Source organism: Arvicola amphibius, chromosome 4 (assembly GCF_903992535.2).
Source record: "Arvicola amphibius chromosome 4, mArvAmp1.2, whole genome shotgun sequence".
Taxonomy (NCBI): domain Eukaryota; kingdom Metazoa; phylum Chordata; class Mammalia; order Rodentia; family Cricetidae; genus Arvicola; species Arvicola amphibius.
The window spans coordinates 133,069,739-133,089,194 of NC_052050.1; the positions used below are offsets into that span (position 1 = coordinate 133,069,739).

General features: G+C 42.2%; 1 protein-coding gene across 2 annotated transcripts in view; it reads left to right on the forward strand.

The window, feature by feature from the left end:
* Mtmr7 (myotubularin related protein 7) overlaps positions 1 to 19,456 on the forward strand; it is a 93,677-nt gene that overhangs the window by 72,993 nt on the left and 1,228 nt on the right. For both annotated transcript variants that reach the window (XM_038325601.1, XM_038325599.1), the window contains exons 8-13: positions 3,672 to 3,781; positions 4,759 to 4,884; positions 10,932 to 10,981; positions 13,526 to 13,726; positions 15,900 to 16,040; positions 17,206 to 17,332. In XM_038325601.1, coding sequence (XP_038181529.1) covers positions 3,672 to 3,781; positions 4,759 to 4,884; positions 10,932 to 10,981; positions 13,526 to 13,726; positions 15,900 to 16,040; positions 17,206 to 17,332 — 755 coding nt within the window. The remainder of the gene's footprint in view (positions 1 to 3,671; positions 3,782 to 4,758; positions 4,885 to 10,931; positions 10,982 to 13,525; positions 13,727 to 15,899; positions 16,041 to 17,205; positions 17,333 to 19,456) is intronic.

Consider the following 19,456-nt stretch of genomic DNA (forward strand, 5'->3'; position numbering starts at 1 on the left):
TCATCCCACCCAGGTAGACTGGAGTCCAATCAGACGCTGGCTTTCTAGTCACCACCCTGGATGCATGAATAGATTTTTGTTTATTTAGTGACTCAGTTTGATACCCAGAGATTTGCTCCAAGCTACTAATCCACATTGGCACGGATTAATCTCTTATTTCTATTCCAGTTGAAAACAACATACTTTTCTACTTCATCCAGGTTCCCCACTAAAGTGATCATGAAATAGTTTTAAAGAAAACGACAAAAGTACAGGAGTGTCAGAGCAGAGAAGCGGAGGAGGTAGCAACATGAACATGACAGTGGAAAGCAGGTGGGCAGGGTTCCGTGGCTTCAGAGTCTGAACTCAGATGAAGTTGGTTAAGGGCTGTGAAATTGGAGTGGGGCCAGGTGGAGCTGCAGGGTCCTGGGCGTAAGGACCAAGCCTTTCCACAGGGAAACCATTGTCCTCAGTTTCCCTTGAGAAAACTGAGGTGAGAAGTAACAGGTCCAAACTCACAAGCTTTTCTGTAAGTAATAAAAGAATAAAAACACATTTGGGGCTCATAGTGAATTATATAGGGAAGAACTGGGTGGGGTGAACCGTTTCTTTCTCTAAGAGAGATTTGAAGCATTTGTGGCCAATTGAGGTACCTGCTCGGTATTTTTTTAAGTTAGTTTGTTGTTTTGTTTTATTTTATTTTGTTTTAATTTTTACCACTTGTCAGTTCACAGCAAAAATAAGCAATAAATACAGAGATCTATTTATATTCCTTATACCTACATGTGTAGCCTCACATGCATAGCCCCTACACATAAGCCTCTCACATGAACCCCCCCCATGCAACCACTTCCCACAGAACTCTCCACATGCATAGCTCCCCAATCTTTGCACATGTGTAGCCACTTAGAAGAATAGATTTCAACATGCATAGCCTTATTATATGTATAGAATTCCCATTCATATATCTTCCCGTGTATATCTTGCTCACATTCATAGCATCCCCTCATGTGTAGCTTCAATACCAGGGTTTTAGGAAAGTCCCCTCCAGAGTGGCATATTTGTTACAATCTATGCGCCTACACTGACACATTCCTGACTGGAAGACACATTTGTTGCAGTCTGTATTCTTACAATGACACATTATTACCACTTAAGCCCAAAGTTTCCATTTGTGTTTGTCTAAGCCTTTAATAATATGTATCCACCATTATACAGGGTAGCTTTTCCCACCCACAAAGTGTTTGTGTCCTGATGAGCCCTCCGCTGTCTGACCTGACGCCTGGAAACCACGGACCTTTGTTTTCTCCATAGTTTTGTCTTTTCCTAAATGAGGAGGAACCTCTTTTACATTGGATTCTTTCATGTAGTTACACACATTTGAGGTTACTTTTTGTCTTTTCATGGTTCAGTTGCTCATTTGTTTTTATTTTTCTGTATGTATGTATGCATGTCGTGTGTGTGTGTGTGTGTGTGTGTGTGTCTGCGTGCAGTGTGTGTACATGTTTGGAGCTCAGAGGTCAACACTGGCTGTCTTCCTCTAGTGCGCTTCACTTTATTCTTCTGAGACAGGGTCCCTCACTGGATCCAGGCTTACCACGTGACTAGACTAGCTGGCCAGTAAGTTCCAGGGATCCTCCCGCTCTTCCCTCTCCTGGACTACCAGGTAACAGACATACACCACCATGCCCACTTTTCATTTGGGTGCTGTGTTCTGAACTCAGGTCCTTAGGCTTGTACAGCAGAGAACTTCCACACTGAGCCATCTCCCAAGGCTCTGATAAAATAAAATAGATTTTTTTTTTTGGTTTGAGACAGGGTTTCTCTGTAGCTTCGGAGCCTGTCCTGCAACTAGCTCTTGTAGACCAGACTGGCCATGAACTCACAGAGATTCACCTGCCTCTGCCTCCTGAGTGCTGGAATTAAAGGCATGCGCCATCACCGCTGGCCCTAAAATAGCTTTCTTAATGAATATTTGTGCTGGGAAGTGTCTGTTTGTTTCCTTCATCATTATCTCTGTGTGAATTGGAGTTCAACAGCTGACGGTTTTTCTGTGTGGCAGAAAACGTAGTAGATGGCAGGAGGCATCTGCTGAATTAAATGTTGCCCTTCATTATTTTCATGTGCTTACATATGCATGGTACCTACAAGGACTTAGAAGTTGAATGTGGGGGTTTAGCTGTGAATGCATATCTTTGTTTTAACACTCACACACCTAAGGCACAGAAACCTTGTAGAAGAAGGACCAGAAAGATTGCAAGAGCCACAGGATCAGGGAGTTTGCTCTGAGGTTATGTCACCTAGCAACGTTAGAAGCTATACCTACAAGGTCTGACCAACATGGATGCCAAAATATTAGCAGAGCAAGGATAACGCTAATGAGCATGCCAAACATGACGAGGAAAAGCCCACAGGGCCTCAACTGAACACAAAGAATTACAGGTAGCTGAGGAAACCTGGGGGGTAGGACATGTGGTCTTTCCCAGGGAAAAGCACAGCAATTGGCTATTCAGTGCTAAACATCCAACCCTAAAAACATGCATACAGGCAACATTGGATGGGCTCAACAGGTTATGCTTAGGTATACATACGTATATATAAATACATATATGCATGCAAAAAACAGTTATTGAAAAAATAGGTCATGAATTTGAAGGGGAGTAGGCAAGGGCGTATGGGAAGGTTTGGAGGGAGAAAAGGGCAGGGAAAATGTAATTAATTAAATTATAACATGAAAAAAGAATGAAGACAGTGAGCCTCAGCGGGTTAATAACAACTCTACAATGATTCCACAGCACTCACTGACAGTGGGGGGAAGGACAGAGTTCCCTACTTTCTGTATGTGTTCACCACATGAGTGCGCACCATAGAATACTTGTAGGCCCAAATAGTACTCTAGATCACTATTTAATTTTCCTGGTTGATCTATAATACTTAAAAGGTTTTCTTAATCAAAAGGTTTGTAATGTTGTGTTGGAGATATGTAGAACATTAGCTTTAAGGCTTTTCATTTCTTAATGTTATGTACAAGATGAGTTCTTGAGATCACCGTTTCTTGTTGATAATGCTTTGGATGTATAAAGATGGATATCATTGGGATCCTAGCTTTACATTAGGGCAAAAGGGAAATCCCTGGCCTGATACATGGAACTGGGATCAGAGGTACAGAAGCCCGTTTTCTGCACACAGGCTTCACTCGTACTTAGTAACCTGCTGGCAAAAGGAGCTACATCCTTTCCATGTAGGGAATTCTATTTTGTGTTCTTGTAACGGTCCTAATATTAAGCACTGAGGTGTTGACGTATTCTAATTGAAATAATTGCTAATGTCACCATTGTGATGATTTTCCTTTATACTGCTCTTAAGTCAAGTGCTCCTTAGCTGCAAAAGTTAATACCTTTGCCAGAGAGGCACATGGATGGATGGTCTATGTTGGGCTTCCACAATGGCAGCAGTCAGTGACTTGCATTAATATTGGGATTCTTGCAAGTAGATTCAGTATCTCCTGTGATCAGAGAAAACATTTCTTAAAAATATTTATTTGAAGTGATTAAATAGAATCTAACTTTATATACTTGGATATTTACTGATTAGCTAGATAATATCTGCTAAAGCCAGCACATTCTAAAATGTGATCATGTAGAATGAGAGATTGCCTTAATTTCACTTTTGTAACATGGTTTTTCTTGCAGTGTGTGAACTTAAGTCTCCCTCTATGAGTGATTTCCTGTGGGGGCTAGAGAACTCAGGCTGGCTACGACACATCAAAGCCATCATGGATGCAGGGATCTTCATTGCGAAGGTTTGTGAGAGCACAGAGGAAAAGGTTAAGGGGTAGACATGAAATGAGTATAACCTCAAAACACAGCCTGTCCTCTTCCTATTTGCTCTCCTGTACCCACTGCGTGGGTAGCAGGGTTTGCAGGCTCTGTGTGCTGGAAATATCCTGTGAGGAGGTACAGTGGCCACTGACCTGAGTTATCACAGTGGTCAAACGTTAGAATGTTTGCAGATATTCTCTCTTCTGTTGTTAGATTTAATCCTGGATGAAGGAAAGAGTTTTCTGTAGAAGACCATACAACTTGTGGGAGTCACCTCAGTGATGGGGGCTTGGCTTCCATCCAGTAGATCCTGCTTTTCAGTCAGGATTTAAGCATGTAAGTCATACAGCAGTGACTAAGCAGGATCAAATCAAGTCCCCTACAGAAGTGACACGCACACACATCCATGCTTGCACGTACACATGTAAATGTATAACTCCAGTTACTGACAAATGTTACATAATTGCCACGTTTTCCAGTTTGTGTTTTCTGCCAGGATAGCTAAAGATGAGATGTGTGCATACATTCGGCAGCAGATAGAATTCTTTCCCAGCATTTTCTGCTATGGTCTTTGCCTGTCCTTCCTCTGCATGTATTCCTTGGCCCTTCTCCTTTTATCTATAACTTCACAATTTGATAAATTGGATTTCCATGCCTTTCCCTTTTAGAAAAGGCCTGTACATTTCAGTAAGACATAACCCCAATATTTCAGTAAGATTTAACTTGGGTTGCAGGTGAGTTGGGGACATACCATAAAAGTGTGGTACACAGTGTACACACTTGTATTCGGTCTACTTGTTAACTTGTGGAGAATTGAATGTTGGCTGTTGAGTGTAATGAGAAGGGAAAGAAAAGCTTTGGTCACTGGCTCTAAGAAGGTTGGGCCTAACTGCTAACTCTAGAAGTTCTGTTAGCTATAGCCAAACCTAATAGTCACTGTGACCCTTTGTCATTTCAGGCAGTTTCAGAGGAAGGGGCAAGTGTGCTTGTCCACTGTTCTGATGGCTGGGACAGGACTGCCCAGGTGTGCTCGGTGGCAAGCCTGCTGCTGGACCCTTACTATCGGACTGTGAAGGGCTTCATGGTGAGTCTGGTGACAACCTTCATGAGAGAGAGCCTTGACCAAAAATGCACTTCATTTCTGGAATCTTGTGACTTTTTTCCTTTCCAATCAACATTATTCTTCTCTTAATCGATCAGCAAGGTTAATTAAAGGGGAGAAACTGAAACAGATTGGAAATAGACTAGTGTACGTCAATGCTGAGTGTGAATTCAGGAGCAATATAAAATATATCTAGGAGTTTGGAAACTAATAATTTTTATACATAGTTTGTTTACAGATATCTCAAGTTGGGACAGTGTATGACTGTATAACAGAAAACATGAGCAAAAATATTTGGAAAAAAATTTCTGCATGGTATCTATTTCTGCATGTACAAATAGTACTTGGCAGAACAACAAAGGCAGCATTCATTCCCAAGTCTGTTTTATAATAGTCCTCAATAGCACTGGGTGACATACTGCATTTTTCAGTGTTCCTGTTTTCGCTGGAGTCCGGTTCAAACCAAATTGAACCGGTTCACACCAGTTAACACCAGTTCAAACCTGGTAAGACCGGTTGAGACTGGTTCAGACCTGATCAAACTGGATTAAACTGGTTCAGACCAGTTTGAACGGGATTGAACCGGTTCAAACCAGATTAAACCGGTTCACACAGGTTCAAACCAGTTCAGACTGGTTCAAACCAGAATAAACCAGCTCAGACCGGTTCAAAACGGTTCAGACTGGCTCAAACAAGATTAAACCGGTTCAGACTGGTTCAAACCAGGTTAAACCGGTTCAGACCGGTTTAAGCCAGATTGAAGTGGTTCAAACCGGTTCATTCTGGATTAAACTGGTTAAGACTGGCCCAAACCAGTTTAAACCGATTCAGAATGGTGCAAACCAGATTAAAGAGGTTCAGACCGGTAGAAAACCAGATTGGACCAGTTCAAACTGGATTGAACCGGGTCAGACCGGATTGCGCTGGTTCAGGGCGGTTCAAAACAGTTCAAACCAGATTGAACCGGTTCAGACTGGCTCAAACTGGTTCAGACCAGTTCAAACCAGTTCATACCGGCTCAAACCAGTTTAAACCGGTTCAAACCAGATTAAACCGGTTCAGACCGGTTGAAACCGGTTCAGACCGCATTAAACGGGATTGAACTGGTTCAGAATGGTTGAAACCAGATTAAACCGGTTCAGGCCGGTTCAAACTGGATTAAACCGGTTCAGACTGGTTCAGACCGGTTCAAACCAGATTAAACCGGTTCAAACTGGATTAAACTGGTTCAGGCAGGTTCAAACCGGTTCAGACTGGTTTAAACCAGATTGAACTGGTTCAAACCAGTTCATTCCAGATTAAACCGGTTCGGACCGGCTCAAACCAGTTCAAACCGGATTGAACCGTTTCAGACTGGCTCAAACTGGTTAAGACTGAACCAGTTTAAACCGGTTCAGACCTGTTCAAACCGGATTGAACCGGTTCAGACAGGTTTAAACCGGATTAAACTGGTTCAAACCGGTTCGAACCAGATCAAACCAGTATAAACCGGTTCACACCGGCTCAAACCAGACTGAACCGGTTCAGACCGGTTCAAACTGGATTAAACAGGATTAAACTGGTTCAGACCGGTTTAAACCGGATTGAACTGGTTCACACCTGCTCGTGCCAGCTCAAAACAGTTTAAACCAGTTCAGACCAATTTAAAACAGATTAAACCAGTTCAGGTAAGTTCAAACTGGTTCAGACTGGTTTAAATCGGATTGAAGTGGTTCAGACCGGTTTAAACCGGATTGAACTGTTGCAAACTGGTTCAGACCAGCTCAAACCAGTTTAAGCCAGTTCAAACCGGTTCAGACCAGTTCAAACCGGATTGAACTGGTTCAAACCGGTTCAGACCGGCTCAAACCAGATTAGACCGGTTCAGACCGGTTCAAACTGGATTAAACTGGATTGAACAGGCTCAAACCGGTTCAGACCGGTTTAAACCAGATTGAAGTGGTTCAGACTGGTTTAAACTGGATTGAACTGGTGCAGACCGGCTCAAACCAGATTAGACCGGTTCAGACTGGTTCAAACCAGTTTAGACCGGTTCAAAGTGGATTAAACCGGATTGAACAGGCTCAAACTGGTTCAGACCGGTTTAAACCGGATTGAAGTGGTTCAGACCGGTTTAAACTGGATTGAACTGGTGCAAACCGGTTCAGACCAGCTCAAACCAGTTTAAGCCAGTTCAAACTGGTTCAATCCAGATTAAACCGGTTCAGACCGGTTCAAACTGGATTAAACCGGATGGAACAGGCTCAAACCGGTTCAGACCGGTTTAAACCGGATTGAAGTGGTTCAGACCGGTTTAAACCGGATTAAACTGTTGCAAACCGGTTCAGACCAGCTCAAACCAGTTTAAGCCAGTTCAAACCGGTTCAATCCAGATTAAACCGGTTCAGACTGGCTCAAACCAGATTAGACCGGTTCAGACCAGTTTAGACCGGTTCAAAGTGGATTAACCCAGATTGAACAGGCTCAAACCGGTTCAGACCGGTTTAAACCGGATTAAACTGTTGCAAACCGGTTCAGACCAGCTCAAACCAGTTTAAGCCAGTTCAAACCAGTTCAATCCAGATTAGACCGGTTCAGACCGGCTCAAACCAGTTTAAACCGGTTCAGACCGGATTGAACAGGTTCAGGCAGGTTCAGACTGGATTTAAACCGGATTGAACTGGTTCAGACCGGTTTAAACCGGATTGAACTGGCGCTAACCGGTTCAGACCAGCTCACACCAGTTCAAACCGGTTCAATCCAGATTAAGCTGGTTCAGACCAGCTCAAACCAGATTAGACTGGTTCAGACCAGTTCAAACCAGTTTAGACCAGTTCCAACTGGAATAAACCGGATTGGACAGGCTCAAACCGGTTCAGACCGGTTTAAACCGGATTGAAGTGGTTCAGACCGGTTCAGACCAGCTCAAAACAGTTAAAACCGGTTCAGACCGGTTCAAACAGGTTTAAGCCGGTTCAGACTGGTTTAAATCGGATTGAACTGGTGCAGACCGGTTTAAACCAGATTGAACTGGCGCTAGCCGGTTGAGACCAGCTCAGACCAGTTTAAACCGGTTCAAACCGGTTCAATCCAGATTAAACCGGTTCAGACCGGTTCAAACTGGATTAAACCGAATTGAACAGGCTCAGACCGGTTCAGACCGGTTTAAACCGGATTGAACTGGTTCAGACCGGTTTAAGCCGGATTGAACTGGCGCTAGCCGGTTGAGACCAGCTCAGACCAGTTTAAACCGGTTCAAACCAGTTCAATCCAGATTAAACCGGTTCAGACCAGTTCAAACTGGATTAAACCGGATTGAACAGGCTCAAACCGGTTCAGACCGGTTTAAACCGGATTGAACTGGCGCTAACCGGTTCAGACCAGCTCAGACCAGTTTAAACCGGTTCAAACCGGTTCAATCCAGATGAAACCGGTTCAGACCGGTTTAAACCGGATTGAAGTGGTTCAGACCGGATTAACCAGCTCAAAACAGTTAAAACCGGTTCAGACTGGATTGAACCGGTTCAGACCGGCTCAAACCGGTTTAAGCCGGTTCAGACCGGTTTAAACCGGATTGAACTGGTTCAGACCGGTTTAAACCGTATTGAACTGGCGCTAACTGGTTCAGACCAGCTCAGACCAGATTAAGCCGGTTCAAACCGGTTCAATCCAGATTAAACCGGTTCAGACCGGTTCAAACTGAATTAAACCGGATTGAACAGGCTCAAACCGGTTCAGACCGGTTTTAACCGGATTGAAGTGGTTCAGACCGGTTTAAACTGGATTGAACTGGCGCTAACCGGTTCAGACCAGCTCGGACCAGCTCAGACCGGTTTAAACCGGTTCAATCCAGATTAAACCGGTTCAGACCGGTTCAAACTGGATTAAACCGAATTGAACAGGCTCAGACCGGTTCAGACCGGTTTAAACCGGATTGAAGTGGTTCAGACCAGTTTAGACCAGCTCAAACCAGTTAGAACCGGTTCAGACCGGATTGAACCGGTTCAGACTGGTTCAAACCGGTTTAAGCCGGTTCAGACCGGTTTAAACTGGATTGAACTGGTTCAGACCGGTTTAAACCGGATTTGAACTGGCGCTAACCGGTTCAGACCAGCTCAGACCAGTTTAAACCGGTTCACACCGGCTCAATCCAGATTAGACCGGTTCAAACTGGATTAAACCGGATTGAACAGGCTCAAACCAGTTCAAACCGGTTTTAACTGGATTGAAGTAGTTCAGACCTGTTTAAACCAGATTGAACTGGTGCAAACCGGTTCAGACCAGCTCAAACCAGTTTAAGCCAGTTCAAACCGGTTCAATCCAGATTAAACCGGTTCAGATCGGCTCATACCGGTTTAAACCGGTTCAGAATGGTTCAGACCAGATTAAACCGGTTCAGACTGGCTTAAACAGGATTGAACTGGTTCAGACCGGTTGAAATAGGATTGAACTGGTTCAAACCAGTTCATTCCGGATTAAATTTGTTCAGACCGGCTCAAACCAGTTTAAACCTGTTCAGACCGGTTCAAACCTGTTCAGACTTGTTCAAAGCAGATTAACGTGTTCAGCCTGGTTGAAAGCCGGATTGGACTGGTTCGAATTGGATTGAACCGGTTCAGACCGGCTCAAACTGTTTCAGACCGGTTCAAACCGGATGAAACCGGATTGAACAGGTTCAGGCCGGTCTAAACCGGATTGAAGTGGTTCAGACCGGTTCATTCCAGATTAAACTGGTTCAGACCGGCTCAGACCGGTTCAGACAGTAGTACATCTTTGATCGCGGAACGTTTTAGGTACAGATCACAATTTGACTCCAGCTGCAGTTGTCTGGGTGTGAGGTTGTGGCTGGTCTGGTAAAAGTCTTTCAAATGACTGGAGGGCTTTCTGGTGACTGGCTGACCTAGTGCCTGCTCTTGAACAATAATTTGATAGAAAGTGCCTTGGTGGATCTTGACTCTGCTTGAGACAGAAGCTAACAGGAGCTCCACAAAATCGTCTGTATCACTGCACCTTTGTTAGTGAGTTACGTCAACTGTTCCCCTGGGGACAAGGCAGAACAGGCAGGCTACTTGTTGAGAACATACCACTTCAGCCATTTGAGGTGCGCCTGTGCCTCAGTGTTTTTTGAGCAGGATAAGTTCCTTGTTAACTGGAGAATGTAGGGTTTCCTAGCTACACACTCTAGGGATCTTTCCACATTAAGCCTTTAAACATATGTAATGCATTTACTTGGGTCTTCTGCAAGAGCTGTACACACACTCCAGACCATGGTTAAACATTTTTTTAAATCTACACTATTTCAGATAGTAAACTCATGGTAGCCCTAATTTCAAAGCAAGGCTGAAATTTCAGACATAGTTCTTAACCCCATGATTTTAAATACAGGGTACAAGAAAGTATCCTTTACTTTTTGTTGGCAGGGAGGGATTTTACATTGTAGGCAAAGAACATTATATGTTGATTAACAAATAAGGTGAGGAATAGGGAGACCTAGGATATTATGCACTTCCTAAGTTCATGTCTCTGGAGACTATTTCATCTGTCTTTAGCTTCTCTTTCTCTAAAATGATGGGTAATAACGGCTGTCAGACGAACGCAATGGCATGTGAAGCCATAAACACAGTGCCTGGCACATAAGAGAGAACTCCGGGTAGAGTTACTGCAGTTTCATTCATGTGTTTTTGTTTAATTTCCATGTACAAGGCCTTCAACTTTGTCCCTTTTAAGTAATTCTGGATATCATGATTCTTTTGAGGTTTATTTCTTATTGTTTTATATAAAGGTTTCCCTGTGAGTGTGTCTGTGCACCATGTGTAACTGGAGTCACACAGTTGTGAATAGTCGGATGGATTCTGGGGCCTGGGACTGGGTTCTCTGAAGAGCATTAAGTGTTCTTAAACTAATGAGCCCTCTCTCTGTCTGACAACATATTCTATCACTTGGGGTTTCTTAAGCTCCAGTAAATGAGTGCTTTATTAGTAGTATGGTTTTCTATGTTTCCCTCCGAAGCTTCCAGGATATTTATATTCTTTTTGTGTGTATATGTTTAGGTATTAATTGAAAAGGACTGGATTGCCTTTGGACATAAATTTAATCATAGGTAAGCAGTATATTTTTTCTTTTATTGAAAATAGTATTTTAATAACTATATACTGATTATAATTCCCTTTCCTCTGCTTCTCCCAGTTCCTCCTCACATTCCCTCCCATCTGTATCCACCACTTTCTTTATATCCTTAGAAAGCAAATAGACATCTAAGGGATAATAAAATATAAGATAAAATGGAAGCAAACACGCTGGAATGGGACAAAACAAACAAAAGGAAAAGAACCTAAGAAAAGGCACAATAAACAGATACAGACTCAGAGACCCACTTGTTTGCCCTCAGTAATCCCCCTCTCAAAAAAGCACCCCCAAACCAGAAGCTGTAATAAAGACCTAAAGGGTAAAAGCAAAAGGATACAAATTTATGAAAAGATAAAATTTTTTAAAAAGAAAAGAAATAAAAAGCCCTGACATGGCATTGAGAAAGACAAGGAACCTCCAAAGGGCTGTTGAGTTTGTTCTCTGTTGGACATCTACGCTGAGCATCAGCCTGCCCTTAAGAGTAGTTTGTTTACCTAATGAGACTCCCTTAGGTGAAACTAAGTTTTCATTCATAAGAGGTAAGTGGTTATCAATTGCCGATAGTGTTGGGGTTGGGGGGCGGCAGTGGTGGCACGGCATGTGTCCACTTCCTTCAGCTACAGGGCTCCATCAGCCGCCGTGACGTGCTATCTATTCTTGGTGTTGTGTTTCTTGGATACAACATCAGGATGGATCCTGTTTTTGCATTCATTGTGTTAGTCTTTATCTTTTTATTGGGGAATTGAGACCACTGATGTTGAGAGATGTCAGTGGGCAGTATTTGTTGACTCCACTTATTTCATTGTGATGTATTGATTTGCTGTTCTGAAATTATTTATTTCTTGTGTTTTCTTGGGTATGGTTTTCTTATTTAGATGGAAGTTTTCTTCCTAGTGCCTTCAGTTGGACTGGGTTCAAAGACAGATACTGCTTAAGTTTGGTTTTTATCATAGAATGCCTTTTATCTCCACCTGACTGAAAGTTTTGCTAGATATAGTTGTCTGTGTAATGGTCTGTCCTGTCTCTTTAAGAGACAAGCCCCACCCACTCCCCCCAGTCTGCTGAGGCAGGCAGATCTTCCTTCCTGCTTGCAGCCAGAATCTGTTCCTTTCCATCTCTCCCCCAAGAGGCAGCTTCTGCCTCACTCCCTTCTCCCCACTTCTTCCCTTCCTCCTGTTTCTCTCTCTGCTCTTCTCCCTTTACCCCCTTTCCCCTCCATAACCCACTAAATAAATATCCAACTTCACTTTGCATGGTGTGCCCATCTGTCTGTCTCTCACCTGCCACAGCTGTGGCTCCTCATGGGACTGGCTGTTCCATCTCCATCTATCACCCGCCACGTGGCTCCCTGCCTAGGATCCGCTGGCCCTCATGGCCCTCTCTGCCCACTGTCGCCACTTGGGAACCTGCAGCGTTTATGCTGCTGTGCCCCTCAAGGAATCACAGCATTTTACTTAAACCATTACAGTCTGGGCTGGCATCTGTGGTCTCTTGGTGTTTGTAGAACATCTGTTCAAGACCTTCTGGCTTTAAAGTCTCCATGGGCTGAGGTACTCTGGGTCAGAACCAAGAGTTGGAGTCTCCAGTGAATTGAGGTGGAAGAAAGGGGACCAGTAGCAGGTTGTCATTGGAGGAGGTCCTCGTGGAGGACAAGGAGAGTGTGATTGACTTACCAGAGACCCTTTCCAGGTGTGTCCACTGAGGGTTCTAGAGAATATTTCTGGGAATTGGGGGCTGACGTAAAGAATGGGAATGGTCTAGGAGGGAAGGCTGAAAGGGTCCACATCAAGGTCTGGCCTGGTTCCCAGGGAATTGTTGTAATAAAGTGTAGGAACACAAGTGAAAACTGCCTAGCTGAGTCCAGGTCTGGAACAGCCACTTGGCGGCGGTGGTGGTGTTTCCAGGTGGAGAGTGCTTCCAGGCATGGGGCTGACACAAGGGTTGGAATTGGCTAGAAGGGAGGGTAGAGAAGGTCCCCAGGAAGGAAGAAAACGGAGTTCAGCTAAGTCTTCAGGGAAATGAAGTAGGGTGGGAAAAGAGGCACCTTTAGGAGGCTGCTGCAGGGCTTGGGATGAGGCTCTGGGTTATTTCTAAAGTCACAAGCTAGTGTAAAGCACTGGCAGTCTTAATGGAGCTGAGTGGGAACACTGCCATGTGGAATCTGTGGGCAGCTGTAACTGCTGTAGAAATGGTCTTTACAGCTAAGGCAAATGTGAAGAACCTAGAAGTTGCTTAAAATTGCTTCCGTATTATTAATCTAAGTTCAAAAGCAAAGTTTAAATTAAAAAAATACTTTGTCCATGAAAAGATTTCTGTCACACATATTTTCTTTTCTATTCAGACTTCATTACAAAGTTTATTTTCCAATTGGAATCTTAAAATTTATTTTTCTACTTCATCCAAAGTTTGTAATATCTATTTAGGAATTAAAGTTGCTTTATGATTATCTTTGCATTTATAGATTTCTAATAAAAAACCTATCTCTTAGGTATAAAGTCTAGAATACTATGTTTTATAGATATGGAAATTTAGATGGTGACCCAAAAGAAATCTCTCCAGTAATCGACCAGTTCATTGAGTGTGTCTGGCAGTTGATGGAGCAGTTCCCGTGTGCCTTTGAGTTCAACGAGCGGTTTTTGATTCACATTCAGCACCATGTGTACTCCTGTCAGTTTGGAAACTTCCTCTGCAATAGCCAGAAGGAGAGACGAGAACTCAAGTAAGTTTTGGTGTTCAATTGTTAGTATTTTGGCAGCTGAGATTTCATATAGTTTCATAGTTTTGAAAACTACTTGAGTTATAGAACTGTTCTACATTCTTTCCCCATTCCTGACACCATTTTATAAATGGTTTAAATGTTGTCAAAGTCACTTCTCCCTGTGATTCTGCCCAAATCAGACAGGTCGGGAGACTTAACACTAATATTTAAAGGAAACTTCTGGAACTAAAAAAATTTATGTTTGCTTTAATAATGTTAGACATTATTTGATAGACATAATAAAAACTTCAGATTAACTGGAAAAGCGTATTTGAAACCGAAACCATTAGGTTTTTAGTTTTCTTTTGGGGGTTATAGTCATTGCACACAGCAGTTTGATGAGTTTCAATATAAAGATATTTTCATTCAAGTAGATCCCATATGGTGACTTTTAACCCTTTCATTAGGCCCTTTTCTTCTTTACTTTTTGAGATGGAGTGTCACTGTACAGCCCAGGGTGTTCTGGAACTCATGATCTTTGCACCTGAGTGCCACCACATTGAGAACAACTCCATCTGAGTTAGATTAAAGCTATGTTGCACTAGCCAAGGCTAGTAATAATATCTTAAGTATAGAATTTTAAGTACCATTGAAGACTTAGGTGATTTAAGAAGTTCAAACAGAAGAACTTTTTGAGGTACTAATAACAAAATGATTTTAACTCTATTGTGTATGACATCCAGTTTAATTGTGGGAAAAGGTCAGTTCAAATAAAGTAGATTTTAGTAGGTTTGGGCCATCTGGAGTGGAATAAAAGTTACTTTTTCTAGTAGATGCTGATTTGTTCTCTCCATGGACCTTAAAGTATGGTTTCTGATAAATGGAGACTATTTAAGAGCAGAGTACAGGCTTGTTGGTGGAACGGTTCCTACGCAAGCATGGGGACATAAGCTCAATCCCCAGAACTCACATTTAAAAACAAACATAAAACCACTGGGTACGTGGCATGCTTTTAGAAGAGAATTTTTATTTTAGGTGTAGTATGTTTTGCCTGCATGTAAGAATGTGCACTGTGTACATGCCTGATACAGGCAGAAGTCAGGAGAGGTGCTAGATCCCCTGAGACTAAAGTTAAGGATGGTTGTAAGCCACCATGTGGGTGCTAAGAAGCAGACCTGGGTCCTGAAAGGACTGCTGAGCCATCTCTCTCTCCAGCCTGGTGGTGTGCTTATAGTCCCAGTGCTGGAGCATTAGAGACTGGCATATCTCTAGGATCTCACTGATCTCTAGGATCAGTGAGAGAACCGTACTAGAAAACAAGTGGCATTTGGGAGACGGCTCAGTGGTATGTTTGCCCACAAACATGAGGACTGGAGTTTTTGTACAGTTCCAGCCTCTGAAGGTTGACAAGGGAACCCTGGAACAGCTGTCTAGTGAGGCTGAGTTGGGGGTTTGAATAAGTGGGCCTGCCTGAAAGAGTAAGGTAGAACAGTTAAGGATCATTTTTGACATCTGCCCCCATATGTGCATGCATGCATACAACCTCCTCCCTCCCCCCATATAGTGGGAATGGAAAAGGGGGGGGGGGTAGTTCAGTTTATGAAGGACTCCTGAGGGTGAACGCCGGCCTCTGTCTGCAACCACAGGATCCATGATTAATGTGCACATAGCAGAGATTATCCTTTGGTCTCACTTGGTTTTCTTCAGTTTATGGTCTGCTTATATATCGAATGGTACATATATCCTAATGGTATCTGCTTGGCTTTCAATACTGGCTTTTCTAATAAGTATGGGATTTGGGGAGACCCATTCGTCTCTTCATTCAGAAAATGGGACATATACAGGAATTGTGGATTAAATGAAAGAAAACTGAAGCACTTAGCATAGTGCTTGGAAAGTTAAGCCAATAACTGATTGAGGATAAAAACTGAATGAAACTATGTAACTGATATTTCTTTAAATATACAGAATATGCAAACATTTTGTCAAGGCTGGTACAAACAGTAATGGAGTAAGGAGTATCCTAAGAACACTTTTGTACCATGCCAAGAAGCCACTGGCAGATGGTAATGTCACTGCTATGTATTTAGAACGCCTCAGATAACAATTACTAGATCTTTTTCAGCTTGAATATATTTGTTATTTAGAAGAACCAAGCAGAGTCATTTCTTTTCTTTTTTTTTTTTAATAACAGGATTCAAGAAAGAACCTACTCTTTGTGGTCACACCTATGGAAGAATCGGGCTGACTACCTCAATCCTCTGTTTAGAGCTGACCACAGTCAGACGCAGGGGAGCCTTCATCTGCCTACAGCTCCATGCAACTTCACATATAAGTAAGTCCGACTTTAGAAATTTGCCCCATGTTTTTTGCAACTGACGTGACTTAACATTCAGAGGCCAAAGTGTGAATGCCAAGCTTCAAGGCTTTACTGGGAATAAACCCACCAGAAAGGATAACTAGCTCTCGGATGGTGCTATTGCTGGCAGTGCTGTTTCTCTCAGTCCACTGCTTTACATGTGAATTTCCCTTTAGAAATTGATGCTTTATAATAAGGTCCTTAAAAATAAAAGTTTTCACCATGGTAATTGTTTGAAGAGGGAGAAAGGAAAGAAAATGAAGTCCTGTAGAAGTAGAATTGAAAACACAAGTTTGGCAGAAATATTTGCCTGTGGAAACCATTGATTTTTAGATGGTATTGGGGTAGGGAGAATGGAGAGCAGGTACATTGGATGTGTGCTACATGCTTAGTCTTTTTTCATGATAAAATGATTCCCATCAGGCCAGAAAATGGCAAATAAACACAATTTGACACACACTGTGGGTCCTATTCCTAAAGATGATTTTAGTCCTAGTTATGTTGGTATTACTTCTGACAATATAGTCAAATATTAATTCTATATCAAAAATGCCTGCACGGTTTGTGCAAAATAGCAATTTTTAAAACTAATCAAGACACACTACAGTTATTTGTACTGCAACTTATTACTAACCCATAACTGATAGTGTTTTCTCGAGGCTCAGGCACTGTTCTTTGTGCTGCAGATAGTGAGAGCTCTTGCCCTCATGGTGGGTGCTTTTTTACAGGCCTAGGGATAACCCCCAGGACATCTGTTCCATTTGCATTGTAGAATGCTTACTGTCTTGGGTAGATTTATTGAAAACAGTTTCTGGTGGTTATACTAAAGTGAAAGCTGTTCCAAGTTTAAAAGCCAGTGGAAATTCTAAATATATAATCACAAATTCTCAAAGTGCCAATGATAAAAAAAAAATACACTAATTTGGTCTATTATAGGAAAAAAACTTGTTTTAATTCAGTATTATATGAACTTACTCTTTCTAAAATAAGTCAACTACCCTAGAAAAAATACCAACCTGAGTAGTTGCTTTTCCAAGCCCATAACTTGGTGGTGGTTTTTAGTGTTGTTGGGCTGTGATCCTGAGGACAAGGCTTGAGATCTTGAGTTTCCAGCCTGAGCTGTGGCCTCCTTCCTCCCCAGGTTTTGGAGTGGAATGTATAACCGCTTTGAAAAGGGGTTGCAGCCTCGCCAGTCTGTTACAGATTACCTCATGGCCGTGAAGGAGGAGTCCCAGCAGCTGGAGGAAGAACTGGAGGCCCTACAAGGAGTGAGTCTTACTATTGCTTATATCATTTTCTGTGCCTGTTTGCTGATCATTACCTTAAGGAAGACCCTCAAGGTCCACAACATAAAATGTAGCAACAGCCATTTCTTTCTAGGTAATGGATAAGACAAAATAGTCTCATTTGGATGAATACCCAGATAAAAGCCCAAACTGAAATCTGTTTAGTCATCTGTGTTAGTTTTGGCCCACTTCAGTTTGTTGAAATATTTACTGGTCAGTACATTTTATTTTTCTCATCACTGTTACTTGAATTAAGTTTTCTTTAAAAAGGCAGGAGGGCATGAAAATGAGAAAAAGCAAAATTGTATACATTCAACAGATATTGCTCAACTTTTAAGAATTTCATTTGAAACTGCATTGGTATGTAAATAGCTTAGATTGACTGTACTCGGTGTGTGTGTTTCCTACTTGCGTATCTTCATCTTCAGTGAATACTATCAATTCTGATTCGTTCATCCTAAAACTACCATTCATCCGCTCAAAAGTTGGCAATAAATTCCTGTTGTTTGGAACCTGTATGTATGGGGCTGGAGGTGGCTTGGTGGTTAGGAGTATTACTCCTCTCAACACCCAGTGGTGGTTCACGACCATAGGTAACCACAGTTCAGGAGATCTGATGGCTCTAATTGTCCCAGGCTTTGGATGCGTGTAGTGCACATACTTATATTCAGGCACACATACCTACATATAAAATGTTTTAAACAATTTTAAATACAATGATTTTTTTAAACAGTCTGATGTATGTATAAGCAAGCATTACCATGAAGGCTGAATGCAGTTATGGTACTGGAAAAGAATGTGAACTCCTCTCAGATAACAGCCTATATAACGCTGGCAAATTCAAACTGAATTTGTGTGACCAGTGGATCTCACCTGCAGATCCCTACTGTGAATTAGCGCCTAGGAAAGTGGAGCTTTACAGTGCAGGTATGCCAACAGTAGAGTCAGCTGGAGGTGGATGACACTTGTTTCCTTCATAGTACACTGGAAGAAATCAGCTTTCAGGCTAAGCTTAAGGTTATAAACATTCCTGTGTTGGACTGGAGTACTTTTGAGATAAGTCTAAATGGTTATTCTAGTATAAATGGGTCACTGTCAAAGGAACATCTGGTAATGGAGACCTCTGTTCCGCGTCACTCTCGTACACTACTGGAGAGAGAAGCAGCTCTTAACTGTGCAGCAGGATACAGCTTTCCAAGGAGTCTGGTGCCTGAGCACCAGCCTAGAAACCCACGTTTACATGACCAGATGACTGGGGTTGGGTATAAAGCTGAGACCTTGGGCTAAAGAATAAAATCAGATAACTGAAATGAGCCACAGATCAAGTTTATAGTTTTGGAGGCATCTTAGCCCTTTTGCCAAAGTCCCCTCTTGTTGGGCCAATTTAATTTATTTTTTTCAAAAAGGTATCCAGCTTTCTGACTCTTAGGGTCCTACTTATTATAGCATTCTATTGTAAAATATAGACATAAAATAATGTAGAGTCAAAACTACCTTGATCATAAAATGTCTATTTGTTTCTTATAGTAGCTAAAATTCCTTAATATTTGATATTTTCCCATAAATTCCTTTAAATTCTAGTTAAATGCCCATTTACAGTACATGTTCTGCTTCCTGTGTTTGTGGCTTTCTAGCCACTGCAAGGTCCAAGCTCTGCTCTTCCAGCCCTTTACACTGCTTTTTGCTCTTTCCCGTGAAACCAACCAGCTTACCTTCCCAAGTGACAACATTCCAGGGGATGCTACGCTTGTGTCTGGATTCTAGGACCCAGGTTTAATTCCTAGCACTCAAGTGGCAGCTTACGATTATCTGTCACTAGTTCCAAGGGAACCAGCAGCCTCTTTTGATCTCCACAGGTACCAGACACATACATGGTGTACATACATATATACAACCATCCATATGCATAAAATAAATGTTTTAAAAATTAAAAAAAACTCACGTTTACAGTTAACAGGATGGAAAAAACTATGGCCAACTGTACAGACAACTTACATCCAGGCACCGCAGCCTCCTATTACATACTACATATTACATACTACATATTACAAACTGTACAGACAACTTACATCCAGGCACTGCAGCCTCCTATTACATTGTTCACAT